General features: G+C 37.6%; 3 protein-coding genes across 5 annotated transcripts in view; 1 reads left to right on the plus strand and 2 right to left on the minus strand.

The window, feature by feature from the left end:
* REXO5 (RNA exonuclease 5) overlaps positions 1 to 2824 on the minus strand; it is a 30724-nt gene extending 27900 nt beyond the window's left edge. The window contains exon 1 of the mRNA XM_069485690.1: positions 2683 to 2824. Within this exon, the coding sequence (XP_069341791.1) occupies positions 2683 to 2824 (142 nt within the window). The remainder of the gene's footprint in view (positions 1 to 2682) is intronic.
* Positions 2825 to 3312: 488 nt separating this feature from the next.
* Positions 3313 to 11602, plus strand: ERI2 (ERI1 exoribonuclease family member 2). Its single transcript, XM_069486840.1, has 9 exons — positions 3313 to 3377; positions 5195 to 5262; positions 5349 to 5432; positions 5964 to 6091; positions 6584 to 6740; positions 7583 to 7683; positions 7946 to 8027; positions 8628 to 8716; positions 8907 to 11602. The coding sequence occupies exons 1-9, from the start codon at positions 3355 to 3357 to the stop codon at positions 10236 to 10238; spliced, it is 2064 nt and encodes a 687-aa protein (XP_069342941.1). The 5' UTR covers positions 3313 to 3354; the 3' UTR covers positions 10239 to 11602.
* The window catches only part of ACSM3 (acyl-CoA synthetase medium chain family member 3), a 35868-nt gene continuing 24839 nt past the window's right edge, over positions 10970 to 21998 (minus strand). For 2 of the 3 annotated variants that reach the window (XM_069486842.1, XM_069486841.1), the window contains exons 8-14: positions 19498 to 19621; positions 18144 to 18224; positions 14300 to 14401; positions 12607 to 12734; positions 12407 to 12506; positions 11455 to 11574; positions 10970 to 11056 (exon numbers count right to left, since the gene is read on the minus strand). In XM_069486842.1, the coding sequence (XP_069342943.1) occupies positions 10970 to 11056; positions 11455 to 11574; positions 12407 to 12506; positions 12607 to 12734; positions 14300 to 14401; positions 18144 to 18224; positions 19498 to 19621 (742 nt within the window). Of the gene's footprint in view, positions 11057 to 11454; positions 11575 to 12406; positions 12507 to 12606; positions 12735 to 14299; positions 14402 to 17989; positions 18225 to 19497; positions 19622 to 21998 lie in introns of those variants that run through there. The other variant, XM_069486843.1, reaches the window with a different exon arrangement.

Below are 21998 nucleotides of genomic sequence, written 5' to 3' on the forward strand. Positions count from 1 at the left end.
TACAAAAGTATGAGAGCAAATAGGCTAACTGCTTATGGGGTTAGAGAGTTTAGGGGTAGCTACTGAGATGAAAAAATACTGAGGCTGAGCCTTAATAATGAGTCTACCAGGTTGGAGGGAACATTGTCTTCAAACTTGTAGTTTGGTTAGGCTAGAGCCAAGATTGCCTGTTGTAGAGTAGGAGAGGTGTGAGGAGAGGGAAGCAGCAGCCAGATGACAGATCAATGTGGTCTAAGCTAAGGAGTCAGAATTTATGCTAGGGCAATAGGGAGCTCAATGAAGCTCTCTCCACCCTCCTTAAAAAGGCTTTATTTACACTTATATCTGGTTATTTAAGTAGTTAATGTTTTTTATAAGATTCAGATGAGAAACATAAAAAAGATAAAAGATACACAATAGATAAACAAAAATAAGTCACCTCTACAACTCAGAGATAATTACCACTTTCATTTTGGTCTGGGAGGCAGCAAAGTATAGCAGTTAAGAGTTCAAGCCCTAATTTCAGGGGCAGGAAAAGCACATATGCAACTGGAATAATACCTTTTTATGCCAGAAAGTAATGAAATGCTCAAAGAATGATGGGGTCATGCAAAAAGATGCAGAAGCTAACTTAATCACAAAATCTTGGATATTTAGAGAATTACAATAAATAACAGATTATAACACATTGAACAAAATTAAGTATCACTGAGTAAATAAAAGTAAATAAATTGAAAGTGTAATGAAGCTGTACCTCCCATGAAATTACAAGGAGAAAAAGAGAACTTTAGAGAAGTTTAGCAGACACGATCTTAATTATTCAAGGCCATTATCACCAAAAATGGAACAAATCAAAATCATGTAAAATCTGCAAAAGATTAGAGTATCACTTCTGTGATATTCATGCTGAAGATATATAATCTAAATCTACTCAATAAAGAAACGGACAAAGCTAACTTGAGGGAAATTCTACAAAATAACTGGCCCAGGATTCTTTAAAAGCAATAAGGTCGGGCTGGGTGTGATGGCTCACACCTGTAATCCTAGCACTCTGGAGGCTGAGGTGGGAGGACTGCTTGAGCTCAGGAGTTTGAGAGCAGCCTGAGCCAGAGTAAGATCCCCATCTCTACAAAAAGTAGAAAAATTAGCTGGGCGTGGTGGTGTGCACCTGTAGCCCCAGCTACTTAGGAAGCTGTAAGGTAATGAATGTCAAGGAATGACTGAGGAATTGTTTGGATTGGAGACATAACAGCTAAATTTAACATGATTCTAGACTGGCCCCTACTGCTAAAATGGATTACTCAAACAACCAGAGAAAACTTGAATGAGATCTGAATAGTAGATGGTACCAGTACATCCATGTTAATTTCCTGACTTTGATGGTTACATTGTGATTATGTAGGATTGTTTATAGGAAATATACACTAAAATATTTAGGGGTGTGGATAGGAACAGAACATTGTGTCAGTAACTACTTTCAAATGTTGGCTGAGGTTCAAGATCAGCCTAAGCAACATAACGAGACCCCATCTCTACAAAAAACTTTTAAAAATTCACCAGGCATGCTGGCACACACCTGTAGTCCCAGCTACTCTGGAAGCTGAGGCAGGAAGGTCACTTGAGCCCAGGAGTTTGAGGTTGCAGTGAGCTATGATGACATTGCTGCACTCTAGCCCAGGCAACAGAGCAAGATGCTGTCTCTAAAAAAATAATGTTGGCTGGGAGGAGTTTTTTGTACTCTTCTTGTAACTTTTCTTTAAATTTGAGAATGTTTCAAAACAAAAAAAGTATTTACTTCCTACCCCAAGAATTGTGGGTTTGAGTCCCACCTGGGGTACCAAAAAAACCCCAAAACAAATTAAAAATAAACTAAAAATGGCAGGGTGCAGTGGCTTATGCCTGTAATCCCAGTGAGAGAGAGGCTGAGGCCGAAGGCTCGCTTGAGGCCAGGAGTTGAGACCAGCCTGGCAACATAGACCTTAGCTCTAAATAAACAGACCAATAGGTAGGTAGATAAACAAACAAGTAAAAGAGATTGTCATCTCCTTATACTTTTTATTACATTAACATTTAAATATATTTTTTGCCAATCTGATAGGCAAAAAAATGGAATTCCATTTAAGAAAAAATTTTTCATGGCCCTAATCCCCTTCTAACGTACTATATAACTTATTTATCATTCCCTATTTTATCACCTGTCTGTCCACTAGAACATAAGCCCTATTAGAGGAGTAATCTTTGTTTAATCACTGATGTACCCCAGTGCCTACGTCAGTGTCCGGCACATGGCAGACAATGAGAAACTGATGAATGCCTGAAGGGATGAATTAAGTATATACAGCTCTCAATAAATGGCAGGGATGATGATCAGCCTTATTACTCCTCTGCTGGAATGTAAATTGCACAAGGGCAGGGAATTTTGTGTTTCTGTGCACTGGGTTATCCCTAGAACATAATACGATTCTATTTGTTGAATGAACATTCGTATTACGCTCAAGGCACTATACCGGTTTTAAATCGCCAATAACAGCCCCGAAGTAGGTGATGTTGTATTTATCATTCCCATTTACGGATCAGAGAGTAGGTTCGGAGAGGCCAGCGAATGGGTGAGCCCTGACCACGTCCAGGGACCCCGGAAACGGCTGGGATGAGGGTCTGGGAGTTCCAAACTGCCTTGGGCCGCCTGTTAGGGCTCCCCTTTGCTCCCCTTGGCCTCAGGCTGCCTCTCCTCAAGATCCCAACCCGCTCTCATCGACTCAGCGGGCCCGACCACCTTGTTCGGGGCCTGCCTCCTCTTCCTGCCCTTCTTGGGTTGCCTCCCGGTCCTTTCCTTTTCTGGCTCCATGAGGCTGTGGAGAAAGAGCAGCTAGAGCTGAGGCAACTCCGACGCCGAGAATCCCAGGCAGGCCGTCTCCCGAGGGGAGAGCAGCAAAGGATGGACAGCTTATAACCTCCCTGGGATCCGCTCCTCCATTCAGAGTTTAGAGAGCCGTCCCTCGCCCCGGAATGCGAGGGTGCCAACGATCTTCCCCGCCGCCCGCCGCCCGCCGCCCGCCGCCCGCACCGCGCTAAGCCAAACGGCTTTACCATCCGCGTCGGAGGCCGAATTCGAAACGGCTCCGCAATGGCAACAACGCGCCTCCGGCCGCTGGCAAAGAGGGGGAGGGGTGCTGCCAAGCTGCTCTCCGGCCTAAAACTACTCCTCACACCCCTAAGCCCCGTAAACACAGAACAGGAGCCCGGTAGAGAGTAGAAGTCTCCGCCTCAGCCGCCGCCTCAGCAGCCCCGTCAGACGCGCCGGGCGTTTGAATGAGCCGGAAGTGGGAGTCGAGCGACTTCCGGCAGTTGGATTGCGAACTGCAAGGAGTGTCGGGAATGGCGACCAAACGGCTGGCGCGGTACGTGAGGGGTTTCTGCTCTGGGGCTAGCTCCTGGTCGCGTGCTGGCGTCCGCCACAGGGCTGGGCAGGTGGCGTTGCGGTGGCATCCTACATTCTCCGCACCCCGGCGTCTCTAGCTCGGGCAGAAAGGCTCCTGTCTGGGTCTCGGTCGCGAGCCTCAGGTGGAAGGAGCTGGAGGCTGAGGAACCTGAGGTTCTTGACTGTGTGGCCTTGAGCCAATTTCTGCCCATTCTAGGCCTCGGGAAACGACTGGACGTGACAGTGCCCTGTAGGCTAGTCAGAGGTCTCAGGCAGGACATCAACCGTTCACCCCACCACCTCCTAGTTGTCTGTTTAATTCATAATATGAATCACTGTGACTTTCTTCCTGATTCCTGGACATGCCATTCACATTTCTTTCTAGAAGCAATGTAAGGTATTAGTGAATAGGGTGGGATTCAGAGTTGGACAATGCTGGGTTGACATACCAAGGCGGTGTTCTTTGTGAAATTCACTGAATCACTTTTCTCATCCATTAAATATAGGTAGCAAAATTTTGTCTACTTCCTACAGTTGTTAAGGAGTAGATAAGGTCACCATCTATCTTAGCTTTTTGAACCTGCAGCCTTAAGGCCACATGTGGCCTTCTAGGTCCATAAGTGCAGCCTTTTGACTAAATCTAAATTTTACAGAACAAATTCTTTTATTAAAAGGGATGCAGTAGAGAAAGATGAAGCTTTTCTTGCCTCCTTTGGTGCTTAAAAAAGAACAGTCTTGAAATATGAAGGCCGCACGTTCCCCACCACTAGAAGTACCTGCTATGTAGTAAATAATAAATGCCAGCTGTTACTATTCCCAAATCCTGGTTCTTCCCTATCACGTCTTAAACAAAAAACTACAATTGGAGGTGTCTGCCTGGTTAAAACTCTACCTACTCATCAAAGTGGTTTGTCTCACCTGCACTAAAGACTGCACTTAGGACCTCTGTAAGGTCTTTTCTTTCTTTGGACTCTAGCATATTGCCTTTGGGGTTCCTTTATCATAGATTACTTTGCAGTGGATCCATGGATATCTTGTTTCTTTACTCAGATTTTTAAGGTAGAAGACTGAACCAGGCGGTCTATTGTTTTATTTCCTTAGAACTGTGCTGTACATGTAGTGAGGGCTTGAAAAATGCAATGGCAAAAATAATGTAAGCTGTTCGGTGCATTTTTACCTTTATAATCATTTGAGTCAGGATTACTGTGTTAAAAGACAGACTTTAGACACATTAAATACAACAGAGTTTAATTGAGCAAAGAATTGCAAATGAGGCAGTCCCCCAACCAGAATAGGTTCAGAGTGATCCCACTGCACTGCTGGCATGGTGGGAGAGGATTTATGGACTGAAAACAGAACTGAGGTTATGGCCAGATTGATTTCAGCTTGGTGTTTGCCTTATGCGGAACAAGGTTGGAGCCTTTGGCTGCCTGTGATTGGCCAAAACTCAGTGACTGGTACAGCAGTCAGTTACGGTTTGTTTACATATCCAATCAGGTTATGGCTCACTAGGAAAAAATCTTGAGGCCAAAGTTAAAATATTTAAGGAGGCAACTTTAGGCAAAACCTACTTTAACAACCGTAAAATAAGTGAAGCAGATACAGTTAGCCTAAGTTTGCAAATATATATTTTTGAGGCTCATGCAGATAAACCCAAAGTCTAGTTCAATTTCCTCTCAGTCACAATACATTAATAATGAGGGTTTTGCTAGATGCCCAGTACCATTAGTTTGGTAGTCTATTCAAACAGGAGTGTGAATGAGTTCATTGATCATATGGATCGTTTTACATTTTTAGGCAGCTTGGATTAATTAGGAGAAAGTCAATTGCACCAGCAAGTGGAAATCTAGGAAGAAGTAAGTCCAGTAAGTAGTGTGCTTAGTTTCTTTACATTTTGTAGCCTTGCACTTTCAACACTGGTAAAGCATATGTACACCTTGATCTTTTGCAGAGCAGTTGTTTGACTACTTAATTGTCATTGACTTTGAGTCGACATGCTGGAATGATGGGAAGTGCCACCGTAGCCAGGAAATAAGTAAGTCAGGACTGCCAATACCAAAGCTAGCACTAGATGAGTCTCTTTAAAGTTTATAGATATAAACCAAACAGTAGTTGTAAGAAAACAAAATGATCTGTGATTTGGTAGTTTAATAAAAAACCTGTCTTAACTAAAAAAGAACGAAATCCCAAATATCTAAATGTGTCATTATATAAAATAATTGTTTTAGGATTATATACAAAAACCTCAATGGCATAGAAACTGAAAAAAATACCTTTGCAAAAAAGGAGTGCATTTCAAATTTCGTATGATCTTTATATTTAATTGTATTCAAAGTTTTTTTTTTTAGTAGATATACTTATAACTTCAATATTTTGACTTATTCTTTGGTATAACTCTATTATAACCTTTACATCACACTGCTTTGGTCATTTTAATATGCTTTTACTGAAACTATTCAATAATGCCATTATGATGGTAATATATTTAATTTAGGGTGGTTACAGCATTAATTCAAAAGTTATATATACTTGTTTTCAAGTGTCAACTGATAATTCTTTCATTTAGTTGAATTTCCAGCTGTATTGTTGAACACATCAACTGGAGACATTGAATCTGAGTTCCATGCTTATGTTCAGCCTCAGGAACATCCATTTCTTTCAGAATTTTGCATGGAACTGACAGGCATAAAGCAGGTATGACGCAAATTTTAAAATTCAGTAATCAATTTCAAAAAGAAAATACAAGCTATATACCATTTGGAATTAGATTTTTTTCAGGTTAGGAGAAGTAATTTCCCTTCCTGAAGTCCACTGGAATCTTTAAAAATTAGAAAGAATAGTGTTCTTCGAGATTCAGGACTAGATTAAAAAAAAAGAATAGTGTTATAAAAATGAAGATAAAATTTATTTTACAGAAATTAAGTAACTCAAATTTGTCTTTTATTTCTGTCCGTCTAGATTTAATGATTATATTTTTGAGTGATTTTAGATTTATCAACCTGAATTTTCTTACCTTGGCAAGCTCTCATCATTATTTCTCTCCCATATGTTTTAACGTCTTTTTACAAGCTAAACTCTTTACCAGTTAGAATCTCTTCATTATATCCTTCCACAGTGCCTACCCTATTGTAATATGTGCTCAACAATTATGAAATCGATGAATTCCAATTTTGTGACTCTATTCAGGCACAAGTTGATGAAGGGGCCCCTCTGAAGATTTGCATATCGCAGTTCTGTAAATGGATTCATAAGATTCAGCAACAGAAGAAAATTATTTTTGCTACTGGGGTTTCAGAGCCTTCTACTTCTGATGTAAAATTATGTGCATTTGTTACTTGGTCAGGTAAAAAAATAAGTTATACCTATCAAATCACAAATGGGTTGAATTAACACTATGTAATTCTTTATTTCTAGTTTTATACTTACTAACCTAGCATTACACTTATTAACTTCCTGGATAAAGTAAAGAAATCCAAGTGCCTAGCAGATGTTAAACAAAAAGTAAATTCATATTTTTAAAATTACCATTCTGGGATACTTTAAAATTTTAAGCCTTAACTTTAAGAATCAGAAAGATTTTCTTCTCCTTTCTTCTGAATTCAGATGAAGATGATTTAGTAAAAACTCTTATGTTATTTTCTACAGCCTTGAATAAAAAGAGTCCTCATTCAGCTTACATCATTTGCTTTTATATTTTGATACTTACAAATGTAGACATCAAGAAAAAAATGGGCCATTTAAAGTAGGTGTTTTGTGTGACTGTGATATAGCATTGCCATTAATAGCCATTGATAGCAATACCGTGCCATTGATAGCATGGCACTGATAGTCTTATTTGGTTTCCAGTTACTACATGTTTGGTTTCTCAATTATGTTATTTAAAAATATTTTCCTAGACTACAGGAAATATAAGCCTTGTAATTTAATACCTTACTCTTTCTGAAATACGGTTTTTTTTTGGGGGGGGTGTTTAAGAAATCATTTTGAGACTTAGTTTCATGATTAAAAATCAGTTTCTTAATAGTAAGTTATATGAAGTGAATAATTTTTAGATATTAGCAGAGCAACTAAATCTTACTATTCTATTTTTTATCATCTTCCAACATTCTATTTGTAAATGGTGGCAGCATAAGTAAAAAATGCTGGCATCATTGACTTTGTCCTATTTTAATGTACTTATTACAGACTGGGACTTGGGAGTTTGCCTGGAGTATGAGTGTAAAAGAAAACAGCTGTTAAAACCTGTGTTCTTAAATTCTTGGATTGATCTCAGAGCGACTTACAAGGTAACAGCCAAAGATGGGGGCATGTTCACGTTCCTTCTTTTGAAAAATTATTAAATTTTATCACACATGGTTATGGGTTTCTACAAATAATATATTTTTTCTGAATGTTCACATAAATACATTTCTTAAAGTATTTAAAAACAATACAACAAAAATAAGCACATTCTAAATATAATAGAACTAAAAATTATCAAAAGTGGTTAACACATAGCCTTTCAAATAGTAATTATTTTTTTTGATACGTCTTCTTTTATTTGATGAGCTTTTCTATAGGAGAAAACCAAAAGGACTAAGTGGCGCCTTGCAGGAAGTGGGAATAGAGTTCTCAGGACGGGAACATTCTGGTTAGTAGAAATTAAAAATCATTTTATTATGTCAGTCATTTGACTTTTATAAAATCTTCCATATGCATTTAGTTTTTTGGTAATGTCATTAATAAGGGATATCCTTCAGTGTAAAAAAAAAAAAAAAACCTAATCTATACAATTCAAATTGTTTCTAAAACTTTCAAATTATCACTTTTCATAAATTATTGTTAAGACAAAGATTGCCATCTAGTGGATTTCTAGTTGCTAAAGAGAATGAAAGGAATAAGCCAAGCCAAAAGGGAGACTAAAGTGCCCAAATGATACAGTGGCCTAGTGAAAAACTGAACAAGACTATTAGAGTACTCACAAATCATAGTCCCTACAGAATGGTGGTCACATTTTGGGGAATTGTCTAACAACTTTTCACATCTTCCTCTGTAAATGTGGAAGATCTTATTTTTCATTAGTAATGCTGCCACAGCTTTCCACAAGACCAGTTTATAATGATTAAAATTAATACATGGTCATAAAACTAACAATATGCCCCAATTTCTACGTGGTGATTTCTTTTGCTGTTTTTTTTTTTTTTTTTATAGTAGTACCATTAGAGTCAGTGTTTGATATCTATTTTCTAAGGGTTGGATGATTCACGGAATACTGCCTTTCTTGCTTGGAAAATGATCAGGGATGGTTGCCTAATGAAAATTACAAGGTCCTTGAACAAGGTTAGTGGTGCCTTGCCTCTATTCTGTCATCTCAAACTCCAGAAGTAGTCACAGGTTCATTGAAATGTAGATTGCATGTGTGAAACCATTTATAATCCATGACATTTTTCTTTTCTGTCATATAATGTGTACTGAAGAAATTATGAATGTGCAGTATCTAAAGGTGTTGGATTTGTCTATGGAATCATAGGTTTCCACTAAGAAGAATCCCAGCATTCTGGCCAGAAATGTGAATACAAATCAAGTTGAAGAAACATCTGCCTACAACATTAGCATACAGGGTCCCAGCATATATGATAGGGAGCCTAAAAATACAATAAATTCTCATGAAAAAGTTCAAATGGAGTCAATTTGTACAAATTCTCCTATACAGGCACAGCAGGATCAATTACAAGTAAAGACTGTAAAAGTAGGTCTTCACAATGTCAAAAGCTGCTTGTCTCTTCCTAATACAAAGTCCTCTACTTCTCTGGGGCAATTGCAGTCTCCTACCTTGAATTCACCTATCTATATGCAGAAGCAAAGAAAAAATGAACATCTTACATTTAATACCAAATCTAAGTCTTCAGTAGGTTCAGAATTGGTACTTGTTTCTACCACCATTTCATCTGTTAATCATGTTTCTGATATGGAAATGAGTTCTGCTCTTGATTGTTTACCTATGTTGACTGATTGGGAGGATATAGTTTTACTGCCAGCCTCTCAGCCTGAGCAAAATGTAGATTGTACAATTCCCTTTAGTGACTCAGATACTTCATTTAATTCTGGAGAAAGATTAATGGTTTTAAAAGAATCAGAAAAGCTAAGTTGTGAAAACTTGGGATGCATAGAAGAAACTCCTCAAAAATCTGAGACTTCTAAGTCTATTGTGTACAAGAGTCCTCATACTACTATTTATAATATAAAACAAGCCAAAGATCCAGATTCAGATGTTTTTGCCTTTAAATTACCTGAAAACAAATCAAGTATCTTCAACAGTGTTAATGCCAATGCAGCTCATCCTTTAGTTTTGGGGAAATACCCTCTTCTTTTAGGTGGTACTAAAAGGAATCCATCCAATCCCCCACATTTTCCACCAGCAAAAAAACAAACCTTCAGTATTCATGAAGAAAAGCCTACTTCATCTGATTGCCCTCCAGTAAGAAGTTCTTCCCGGAAGGTTCTCCCCTCTATTTTAACGTCTACAGTTAACGTACAAGAGCCTTGGAAGAGTGGGAAAATGACACCTCCCTTATGCAAGTGTGGCCGAAGATCTAAGAGACTTGTTGTTTCTAATAATGGACCCAACCATGGAAAAGTCTTCTATTGTTGCCCTATTGGGAAATACCAAGAAAACAGAAAATGTTGTGGTTATTTCAAATGGGAACAAACACTTCAAAAGGAAAGAGCCAACAGGGTAGTTCTGTCTCATTCCACAGAGGGACTCACTTTTCATTCTCCAGAAAGAAGCCATATTCATGACAGAAATTTAAGTTTTTCCACTAAAAATTCTTTGAGACTCAGGCCTTCAATGAGGAATTGATAAACTTTCATGTATGAATCCTAATTGTTTCTTGAATTCCCAAATATGAATATTCTGGTAATGTCTTACACTATATTTCATATGTTAATATTTGGCGAATTTATCATACTTTCTTAAAGTACCACAAATATTTTGTAAACTGTATTTATTATTAATAGGTTCAATATAATAAGCAACAAGAACTGATATCCTTCTTTTATAGTTTGGCCTTGAAACAAGTCTTAAACTATTTTTAAATTATTTGAACAAAAATGTGATAAAAATTCCTAGTCTATTTTCAAGTAGATACTTGTACTTTGAGAATTACGATAATCTTCTAACTAATACGTTTTACTTTTCTAAAAACTTCTATACGTTGTTCAGTTTTATTTCATGGCTTGAACATAGGTTCTGACTTGTATATCAACATATCAGAAGAATTATTCGAGTAAAGTTTGGAAACCACTGGGACAAAGATTTGGTTCAGAAACTCCTCGTACACTATACATGTAAAAATTTCTTAGCAATTAATGACATTCTTTTTATATTAACAAATTATAGCAACATTGACACTAATGCAGAGGGATTTACCAAATATTTCATTTTAAAATTCAGCCCTGATGTCATAACCACAAGAGATTTTAAATCAACAGTTGCTAAGCATACCACCACATTTTTTTATCTTGCAGTTTCTACAGATTGATAGATACCATATTTGTTTTATAGATACCATAATAATTAATGGAATGAATCTAAACTATTTTCCATTCTTTCCTTCTCAGTTCATTTCTTTTTATCTTCCCACTGACAGTCTTTGGCAGCTCTGGAATAAATTCTACCTGTTGATATCAAGGAGAAGAAAGTTAGCCCAGAAGTTTTCATCTTTAGATAAAAGCCAATTATATAGCAGTTATTTGAATTCTGAGTGAAAGAATTAGGGCACCCATTGAGGTGGGTTTTGGCTAACAGCCAAAAAAGGGATGAGGGGGAATTGTTGAGGAGATTTTTCTTGATATTTAGTATTTACTACAAGTCCAGCAAGCCAAATGACCAAACAAATTAGGTTAGCGGTTTCATTTTAATTTCAAAGACTCTGATTCTTACCTATATGTCATTAGTTCAGTTTGGAACATTTGGTGTAGCATGTTTGAGGAGAGTATTCATTAAAAAGGAAAAAATAAACAGCTGAAATTTTCTAGAATTCTGAGCCAATATTCATCATAATTAGGATGCCTACCTTTCTGGGATATTTGTAAGGTGCTGTAGTTTTTTTTACATGCTCCTGAATCTCCTTTTTAAGTTGTTCTTGATCATGTGACTGGTAATCAGGGTTCAGAACAATAAAAGCCTTTACTACCTAAAATAAATATTTGAAACGCCAAGAAGATGAGTTGTGTATTTTTATGTTTTAGTATGGCTTGTTTGCTTCCTCTAACTGGGAATCTAAGTGCCTGGTGGGGTGGGCCGGAGTGTTGAACAGCATTTGTTCCCAGCTCTGTGCTCTTAACCAGCCAATTGACTCCTACACACCTCCTGGTCTGTACCTATACAAGAGTGCTTGTGGGACCCTTGCTTTGTTTTTGATCTACTCTTGAACTCTCTCATCTAACTATATCTTGAAATCTATTTTCTGACCTGTTTCTGATTATCTCTGCCTAAAATAATGGCATACCTTTAAGCCCAAACAACTAGGTGGTCAGCCCCAGTAGGAGTGGGCTTTTAGGACTCCTGTCTTATTCATAGCTTATTTCCTGAAATCTCTATTTATCTATCTACCGAGCCTGCTTATGGTTGTGTCAGGTTCCTACCTCTCACCTTGATGCCACCCTGATATCTGATGCCAGCCCATCTTCCTCAGCTATACCAGGGACCTTGTTGGTTTCCAGACTTTCTGGGTAACAACTTGATTCTATCCAGCTGACTTCTGGCATCCCATCCTGATGTGCGCCTGGGTTATTGGCATTCACACTATCTTTGCCCCATTCCTCCGTGGAAAGGATTCACATTCTTTCTAATATATATTTTTCAGTCTTATTCAGTAGCAGTATTTTCTGACTAGCAAATTTCTATCTGACTTGCATATTTAGTGAATGAATCATTTGGGTAATTCTGTTTCAGTGAATTACTGTTTAAAAGCATGCATTAGATTGCCAACAAATTATAAAGTTGAGATGAATCAGTTCTTTTACCTCTCCTCTAATGGGGTCTGGACTGCTGACAACAGCTGACTCTGCAACCGAAGGGTGCTCAGTCAAGGCACTTTCTACTTCAAATGGTCCGATTCGGTAACTGGGAAGGCATATGGCAGTAACTTATAAAGGTGAGCAGTTCGTTCCAGAACGCTGATGATCAGTTAACATAGACATGCAAAGATGGAAAAGAAAATTACCCAGAAGATAATATGATATCATCTGATCTTGCAACAAACCAGAAATATCCATCTTCATCCATATACCCTCTGTCCCCAGTGATATAGAAATTGCCTCGTAGAGTTGAAGCTGTTTTTGAAGGATCATCCTGCAAAACAAATAGTATTTTGTTAATATTATTATAAATCTGACTATTTTGATCAATTAGATTTTTAAATGTTCAAGGAAAAGGAAAATTTTGGCTCTTTGGAGAAGCCTTAGAATGAAAAAGAGCCAGAGTGTGAAATAGGGATGAAATCCCAGCATGGAGCTAGCCCAACAGAAGAAAGGTAAACTACAAAGACTAGGCATGCTTCCATCCTGAGAATTTTCTTAGATGGATCACAAAATAAATATTGTAGGAGCTCAGAGCATTAGGCTAAATTAAATCTTTTGCTAACTGATTAATATCTAATGCTGGTAGGAAAAGAGAAGTGAATACTCCAAGTTATAAGAAAGCACCAATACCTAATAATTCAAAAAGCAGCAGTTTGTGTTTGCTTTTGTTTTACATAAAAACAGAATTGGTTCTATAACTCTGGTATAAGAAAAATGAATGAAATATTGTTCACTGGCAAGAAGAATCTGAACCTTTTGTTATAATTGATGAAGACTTTGCTCTAATTTGTGTACTGTGATCAGAGATGAAAATCTGCTTGCAAACAGTAAGGAACTCAGAAAGCCTCTAGTGAAAGAAATTTGCTTAATCCCACTGCCCCGTTCTCTGTCCCTCTCCCTCCTTCCAAGAAAGGAGAGCACTGATCAGATTTCAGAAAAATAAGTGGGTCTTGTTTGGTAATTGAGAGGATCAACAGATATTAAGAAGTTGCCTCATTTTTATGGTCCTGGTTCTCTTCCTCTTGCCTTCATGGGCCTGGAACAGTGATGTAGCCTCAGGCAACCAGCATGATCTTTTTTTCTTTAGGAAGCATTTAGGTGTTTCTTCAATTACCTGTCTGTGGGATTACTATTCAGGACAATGAATCTCTCAAAAAGGGCTAAGTACCTATCCTAGGTGTGTTTTGCGGCAAATAGGGATAGTTATTGCAAGGTGACCTTACTAATAACCTATCTAATGGAGGAAAATAAACTCCAGACAGAAAGTTAAGGAAAATAATCTCACAACACATAATTGCCCCTTTAAAGAAAAAACAACACAACTACCCCCTTTGTTTTGCTTAATTAAAACACCTGTGGCCTAACTCAGTATCTCTTTTGTTTAATTAAAATACCTGTGGCCTAACTCATTTTCTCAGCCTTGAAGAGCCCTAAGTGGACAGTAGGGCTGCAAACTACCCTCTCCAGCTCTCTGCCTCAGTTCCTGTCAAAAACACATGTCAAGGACTCAGATAATCTGGCCTCACAGAAAAAAGAGAAAAAATAAAGAACAGCTTCATGGGTGCTTCTGTTATCAGTCTACAACAAAGAAAAAACAACTATTTTTACCTTTTAAAAGCCGAACAGCTTTTCCTCAACTGCCAACACCTTTCCACCTTCGTCCTTGCCATGCCATTTTCTTTCCTCTCCTCTTTCTTCCTCTCTTTTTACTTCTTTATATCCTAGTCTTTGTGTGAAAAATCTTTCTCTGCCCACATGTGAATTTCACACTCTTTCAAGTACCAAGCATTTTTGAGAAATAAATAGAAAATAAGAGATTATTAATAAGTCTCTTACTACATAATGAGTAAAAAGGCCAAATGGTCGGTTAGGTAGAACTCGAATGCCAATATCTCCTTCTTCTCCAGGAGGTAGAATATTGCCATGTGCATCTAAAATCTAAGATAAAACAGAACAATTTATTTAAGGGAATTTTTATTTAATGTCACTTCTTATACCTTAACTTTGCATGTTTTATTTTGTTTTTTGCCATTAAGCATGCAGATTTCAAAAACATTTTAAGTAGACTTTAAATTCCTAAGACATATATGTTTATTTAAATTCATATTGCATAAATATTATCAAATACAGGTTACCAAAACGTGAAAGAAGGATAAAAATTTTGTTAAACTTTACCATCCTGCAATAGTCACATTTTGGTAATATCCTCTGAGACAATATTGACATGGAAAAAATAGGATTGCTTTATAATAGACAGTTTTACAACCTGCTTTTATCATTTAATAATTTATTTTTAATGTCTTTTCCTCTCAATAAATACGTATCTTCATTACTAGTTTTTAAACTTTGTTTAACTGTGGAATATACAAAACATTATTTTAGTGAACAGGAAAAGGGAAATGTTCTCTGGCCGAGACAGTGGTAGGTAAGCCAAAGCCTTGCTATCTTACTCTCACCAATCCTCAGGGTTCCCTGAAGTACCTGATAGTAGCTAGTGTTTACTAAGCATTTACTACATGCAAAGTAATAAATGCTAAAGCTCTAAGTACTTTATATGTACTTTGTTTGTTTGTTTGCTTGCTTGTTTTTTTTGAGACAGGGTCTTGCTCTGTCACCCAGGCTAAGGTGCAGTGGTGTCATCACAGCTCACTGTAATCTCAAACTCCTGGGCTCAAGTGATCCTCCTGCCTCAGCCTCCTGAGCAGCTGGAACTACAGGTATGCACCACCATGCCCAGCTAATTTTTGAAAAATTTTTTTTAGAGACAGGGTCTTGCTATGTTGCTCAGGCTGGTCTCAAACCCCTGGCCTCAAACAATCCTTTCACCTTGGTCTCACATAACAGATGTGAGCCACCATGCCCAGACCTTTACATCTACTTTAATCCTTACAGTGGTCTTACATGGTTAGAACTATTATTATACCCATTTTACATATGAGGAAACTGAGGTGCAGAGAGTTTAAGTAACATAGTACATGATTGAGCTGGAATTGAAATCTCAGCAATCACACACCATATCATACGCTTTTAATCATTACGCTCCTCTATGCAATGTCTCTAGAGAGTTTAACCCAATTTTTAAAAATCTAGATAGCACTACTCAAGTTGATTGCTTATTTTACAATCCAGATTTTGTTCTAAATGAGTTTCAGCTGTTTCTAAGTATCAAACTCTACTCTGTTTTTATATGCCACCAGGTATTAATACCTTCAAATCTGAGGTGTAGCTTGCATGGAGAATAAGTATAATACTCATCTGCCATTTTCCAGAAGGAAAGGGGCTTTGTGCTGAATGAGAAATGTGAATGACAAAGGAATTCTAAATGTAAAAACTTCCTTTTAAGCTCTTGCAAATAAAAAAATAAAAATTCCTACCAGTCATCTAAAGAAATATTTGGCTCTAGGTATAAAGAAATTATTCGTGGAAAGGAAATATGTTAAGAGTTTCAATTACTTATCACTACATCTCTTTAGTAGATAGGAAAATAGATAAAATCTTCTATGTCTGGGGAGAATCATGTTCTTCATTGTTCAAGAGGTTTTAAAATGTTTAAACATGAAAATTATAAGCATTGGGCTTTGAAGTTGTTGGAATCTGGTATTCAGCTGGTTGGAGCACATCCCCAGATGCTCTTAGCTAAGTAACAAGAAGCCCAGTAATAACAGCCCTTGGGGAAGAGTCAAAAATGAAGGTAGCAATGATGATTGGGGATGCAAGCAGAGTGCTGTTTTCCTCTCAGCTATATCAGTTTTACATTCAAAGATAACTGCTCCAGAAAACCACTAGGCTATAATTAGTGAGGGCCCAGCAGGGGTATACTGCCATTGGGATCACTGTGAGTACAGGTACGTCTGTGAGACCCTGATAGCCTTGCATGTTAGGAAATGTTATTAAGGGGGGAAGAAAAAGAACATAGCTATGTGAAATGTCAATTTACCTGTCATGCAGACATGATCATGCCTAATTATCAATATTTCTTTCCCCAACCTAAGGTAGCCTGTTAACCAATAAACTATTGTTAAGAATATAACAAGGGTTCTCCTACCATTTCTTTTTTAAGAAAAGCTTTTCAAATGAAGGGAATGGGAGGGAGAGGTGAATAATAATAGCAGCATTTATCTTTTGGAACTTTATTATGTGCCAAGCAGTCTAATATGCTCTTTAAAAGTATTATTTCATTTAATCCTCACAAGAAAGCTATGAAGTCAGTTGTGTTATTATTAGGGTTACCAGCCATCCAGGACTGAGGTGGCAGGGGATAGGGGGGTGACATTCCTTGTGATGTATTACTTTTAGTGCTAAAACCACCAGACAAGCTGAGACAGGTTGGTCACCCAACTCCCCATTTTAAAAACTAGGAAACTGAAGGTTAGAGAACTTTAACAGCTTACCCAAAGACACTCAGCTAGTGAACAGCAGAGATATACTTGAACCACTAGACAATCCTATCTTTGGGCAAGGTTCCCATAACAAGATCAAAGTGAGGAAAAGGACCTAACATCTGGTTTATTCTATAAACAGTTACAACAGCAATCAAGCTCATCTAAACTCTCTCAAACTTACCTGATCAGAAGAATTACCTGGGGTGCTTGTTAAAAACACAGATTTTGGGGTTCCATTCCAAATCTATTGATTCAGATTTTCCAAGGGAGGGGCATGAGAATTAGTATTTTTAACAAATACCCATATGATTTTTTATGATCAGATGAGCTTGAGAAACATTGATCTAAGAGCTCTCTACTCTGTTAATGCATTCATTTTTTGCTGCTATTGCTTTCTCTTTCGTACAGATGGTCTCCAACTTAAGAGCATTTGACATGATTTCCCAACTTTTAGAGCAGTGTGCAAGCAATAACCATTCATTAGAAATCATCCTCCTCGCAATGCTGGGCAGCAGCAGTGACTACAGCTCCCAGTCAGCCATGCATTTTCAACTTAGGATATGTTCAACTTACAATGGGCTTATTGGAATGTAACTCCATCATAAATTGAGGATCATCTTTATTAGTGTAAGTTTCTTTGGCTATACCTAGCTTTGAAGCTTGGTTGAGCTGAGAACAACTTTAGCCTTGGTACAAAGTATGCTGATGGGGAAATAGAATGCCCATTGGGGATCAGATGACAGTAATGGCAGTGGTTACTGAAAGCCTAGAAATGGGCAGGCAATCCTGGAGGCAAAGAGGGAGAGTGCTGCAGCCACCATAAACTATAGGCTCTTGTGGCTTAGCTGACCTCTTTAGGAGGTCTTAACCTCCCTCACCTGAAGAGGTAGTGTTGTATTGGTGTTAAGCGTATGGATGTTGGAGCCAGACTGCTTAGGATTGAATCCCAACTCTGACAGCTACTAGCTAGCTATGTGACCTTTGGTGAGTTCCTTAAACTCTTTGTGCCTCATTTATAAAATGATTTTAATGTTAGTATGTCTCTCATAGGTTCCTTCTGGGAATTAAATGGGTTAACATTTATTAAAGAACTACATGGTACACCATAGGTATTTGCAAAATAATGGAAACCGATAAGCTAATATTTCTAACCCACTTTCATCTTTTCATGGAGATTAAGGTATCATGGAAGTAACATGGAATCATTACCAAAACAGGGAGAGTGTATATGGGGGTGAGGGATAGGTCACAAACAGACTGCATTGTTAAACATTCTCCTGGGAAGGGTGTGTGCCAACCTTAACATCAAAAGCAGGAGAAGGCTTTCCCATTGAGCCAGGCTTAATTTTCATTCCCTTAAAATTTCCACAGATTAGCACCTAGTTAAGAAGAATAAAAAGTAAGGTAAAATCACAAGTAACTTAAAATTGATTCATTCATTCACCATGCATTCATTCAACAAATACTGAGAATTTACTATCAATCAGGCTCAATAAACAGTTTTTGCTCTCATGGAGTATAGTGATAAACAATATACAAATAAATACACATATGTAATAAAGTTACAGCACAATAAAATTATAATGACTAAAATATCCATATTGATTAAAACATGAGTGTTTGTATATATTTATTTATTTATTTTATTTATTTATTAGATAGGGTCTCACTCTGTTGCCTGGGCTAGCGTACAGTGGTGTCATCATAGCTCACTACAACTTCAAATTCCTGGGCTCAAGTGATCCTGCCACAGCCTCCTGGGTAGCTGGGACTATAGGCACATGCTAACACACTCAGCTAAGTTTTGTATTTTTTGTAGAAACAATGTCTTGCTAGGTTGCCCAGGCCTGTCTCAAACTTCTAGCCTCAAGCAATCCTTCCGCTTCAGCCTTCCAAAGTGCTAGGATTATATAGCGTGAGCCACCGAACCCAGCCAAAACATGAGTATATTAAATTTGTACTCATGTTAGTATGATACTTGTTATACTGTTTCCATTTAATAAAGTTTTCAATTTTTGTTTTTATTTTATTTTTGGTATTTTAATATTTGACCAGGTAATACATTCTCATGGTTCATAAATTGAAGCATTATAAAAAGACACACTGTAAAAAGTTTCTGTCAATCTTTCTCTCATCTGCTCTATCTTACCCCACTCTTTTCTACAAAATAACCACTTTTGTTTCTATTTCGTGTATTTCCTATAGAATTTCTATTTATTCTTATGAGCTCTTTAAAAAAAACCTTCTTAGAGTATGCTTGCCAAGGAGTTGTCCAGCAAACTCTTAAATATCTTAAGTAACAAAGAGCTCAGCATTTTCCATTATGAGGCAGCCCTAAGAAAGTTCCCTATCACATAAGGGACAGATCTCTCTTTCGGTAGATCCAGTATTTTTTCATTTAAAAAGATAATGTAATGCTTTCACCCTGATTGGTTAGTTATTGGTAGTTTTTCTCAATGAATGGCTAAACAACTATCTTCTATTGAGCTTTTTTGCAACTAGCTTCCCTCAAGCTTTGTTTTTTAAACTGTTTAATAAATAATCCACTCCTTCTCTATCTCTCAAACAATCATAAGTTTATAATAGACACTTGGGTTTTTAGTCATCTGACCAAATCAAGTTCAGCCCTGTCTTTTCAGTGAGGTTAGATACCGTTTCAGTTTGTCCGTATCCTTCGTAGATATCCAGGCCTGTCTTGTTTTTCCATTGTTCAGTCACGTCAGAGTTGATTGGTTCCCCAGCACTCACACAGTGCTTTAAACTTTTGAACTTATACCTTTTCAGAAAACAGATAATGAGTTAGATTTAGGAGGGAAAATGGAGAGAAGTAGAAATTAGGATGATTTCTAATGAACTTCAATATAAAATATATTTTAGTTTCTTCCTGATTCCTCTCCCCAATACAAAATAAGCCATTCTAACATTATAAAATGATAACAAATATATCAATTTTTATTTTTCTTTTCTCCCTTTTTGGTGGGGAGGGGGTTGTCATTTGTTGCATAGATAAGCCATTCTATCCTTAGGGAAGATGACCCATAATAACATTTTAAATCAGCAATGAAAAGTTTACAATTGTTTGGTTAAACTGACTGGGATATTTATATAGTGGAATACTATGTAGCTGTAAAAAAGAATGAGGAATCTCTTGGACAGTGTTGTCCAATAGAACTTTCTGTCATGATGGAAGTGGTCTATAATCTGCACTATCTACTACAGTATATGCTAGCCCTGTATGAACATTGAGCACTTGAAACATGGCTAATGGCTAGTACAACTGAGAAACTGAATTTTTAATTTTATTTAATTAAAGTTTGTATTTAAATAACTACTTGTGGCTAGTGGCTACCATATTGGACAACACAGTGCCAGGATGTATATTGTTAGGGGAAAAAGGCAAGGTGCAGAACTATGTGCACATTATGCATATCGTATTTATAATGGAGAGAGGGAGACCATATGCATATTGGCTTGTGTATTTCCAGGGAGAATAGACAAGAAACTAGAAACACAGGGTGCCTCCATGGAAGAGGAGAACTGGGTGACTGCGGACAAGGTTTGGAGTAAGACTTTTCACTATACATTTTTATATACTCATTGGATTTTAAGGCATGTGAATTATTTCCTATTAATTTTTGAATAGGAAATAATTCACATCAATTTAAAAATATTCACCTGTGATATTGTAATGTAACAAGAAATATATAGAGGCTGAGTATCCCTAATCTGAAAGTCCAAAATCTGAAATGCTCCAAAACCTGAAACTTTTTCAGCAGTGACCTGACACTCAAAGGAAATGCTCATTGGCACATTTCAGATTTCAGATATTCAGACTAGGGCTGCTCAACCAGTGTAATGCAAATATTCCAAAATCCAAAAAAAATACAAAATCTGAAACATTTCTGGTCCCAAGCATTTTGAATAAGGGATACTCAACCTGTATTGGGTCTTTATCCTGGATTCCAGGCATAGAGCTTCTAAAACTTTTATAATTTCCTAAGTGATAGGGGTGCTAGGAGCATCTTTTGTTCTAATATTTGGTCTTTGACCAGGTTCCTAACATAGATCTCCTAAATCCCTTGGAATTTTCTGGGTGATGGGAGTGTCTTTTCTTCTAATGAGGCAACTCTCAATGGGGCTTCTGGATGGGGGCTGGTCACCAGAAAGACTAAGCCATGATTCAACCCTACCCTCCATCCTTCAGGGAGGGGGGCTGGAAATTGACTTAATAAACAATCGTGCGTATGTGATGAAGCCTCCAAGAATATCCCTGAAATACAGGGTTTAGAGAGTGCCACATACTGGGAAGGTAGTGCACCCCAACTCCACAAGAATAGAAGCGTCTACACTTGGGGCCCTTGTGGACCTTGCCCTGTGTATGTCTTTGGCTGTTTACCTATAACCTTTATCATATCTTTTACAATAAACCAGTAAATGTAAGTATTTCCCTGAGTTCTGTGAGCCATGATAGCAAATTACTGAATCGGAGGAAGGGTCATGGGGAACCTCTGATTTACAGCCAATTGGTCAGAAGCACAGGTGACAGCCTGGACTTGTGATTGGCATTTGAAATAGGGAGCAGTCTGTGGGACTGAGCCCTTAACCTGTGGCACATGATGCTAACTGCAAGTAGATAGTGTCAGAATTGAATCAAATTGCAGGAAACCCAGCTGATGTTGGAGAATTGGTTGGTGTGAGGAAAAAAAATTTCTCACATCTGGAGACCAGACTATTAATAAAGTGTTGTAAGTATAGAAAAATGATTGTTTTTTTCTTTTCAGATTAATAATGCACCCTTTCAAATGGAATCAGCAGATAAAAGACATGCATCCTCTTTTTTATTTGCTGGGATAAGGTTCCAAAGAGGAGCAACTTCTCTACTTTCTCAGTTCAGGTAACCACCATCATCCAAAATATTAAATCTCTTACCCGTAACCACTGGGCTCAGAGCTATAGATGTGGCTAAACCCTACCTTTCCTCTCCTTGCTTGGGGGATCCTGCCCTGGACACAGTAATTATCATTTACAGAAGGTAAGCAAGGAGAAAGAGGTCGAGGAAGAGATTGCTAAAGCCTGTAGCTACTAGTCTGCAGCTACGTCTTTAGGCAGAAAGATGTTTTATAGCTTCCTCTTCTCCCCTTCGCTCACTAAAT

This window comes from Eulemur rufifrons, chromosome 14 (genome assembly GCF_041146395.1).
Source record: "Eulemur rufifrons isolate Redbay chromosome 14, OSU_ERuf_1, whole genome shotgun sequence".
Taxonomy (NCBI): Eukaryota; Metazoa; Chordata; class Mammalia; order Primates; family Lemuridae; genus Eulemur; species Eulemur rufifrons.

Bases quoted from the DNA above. Each gene is read 5' to 3' on its own strand.
- ERI2 (XM_069486840.1), top strand. From the start codon at position 3,355: ATGGCGACCAAACGGCTGGCGCG. The intron at 5,433-5,963 runs GTAAGTCAGGAC...TCTTTCATTTAG, and splicing joins CCACCGTAGCCAGGAAATAA to TTGAATTTCCAGCTGTATTG. The intron at 8,717-8,906 runs GTTAGTGGTGCC...ATGGAATCATAG, and splicing joins TTACAAGGTCCTTGAACAAG to GTTTCCACTAAGAAGAATCC.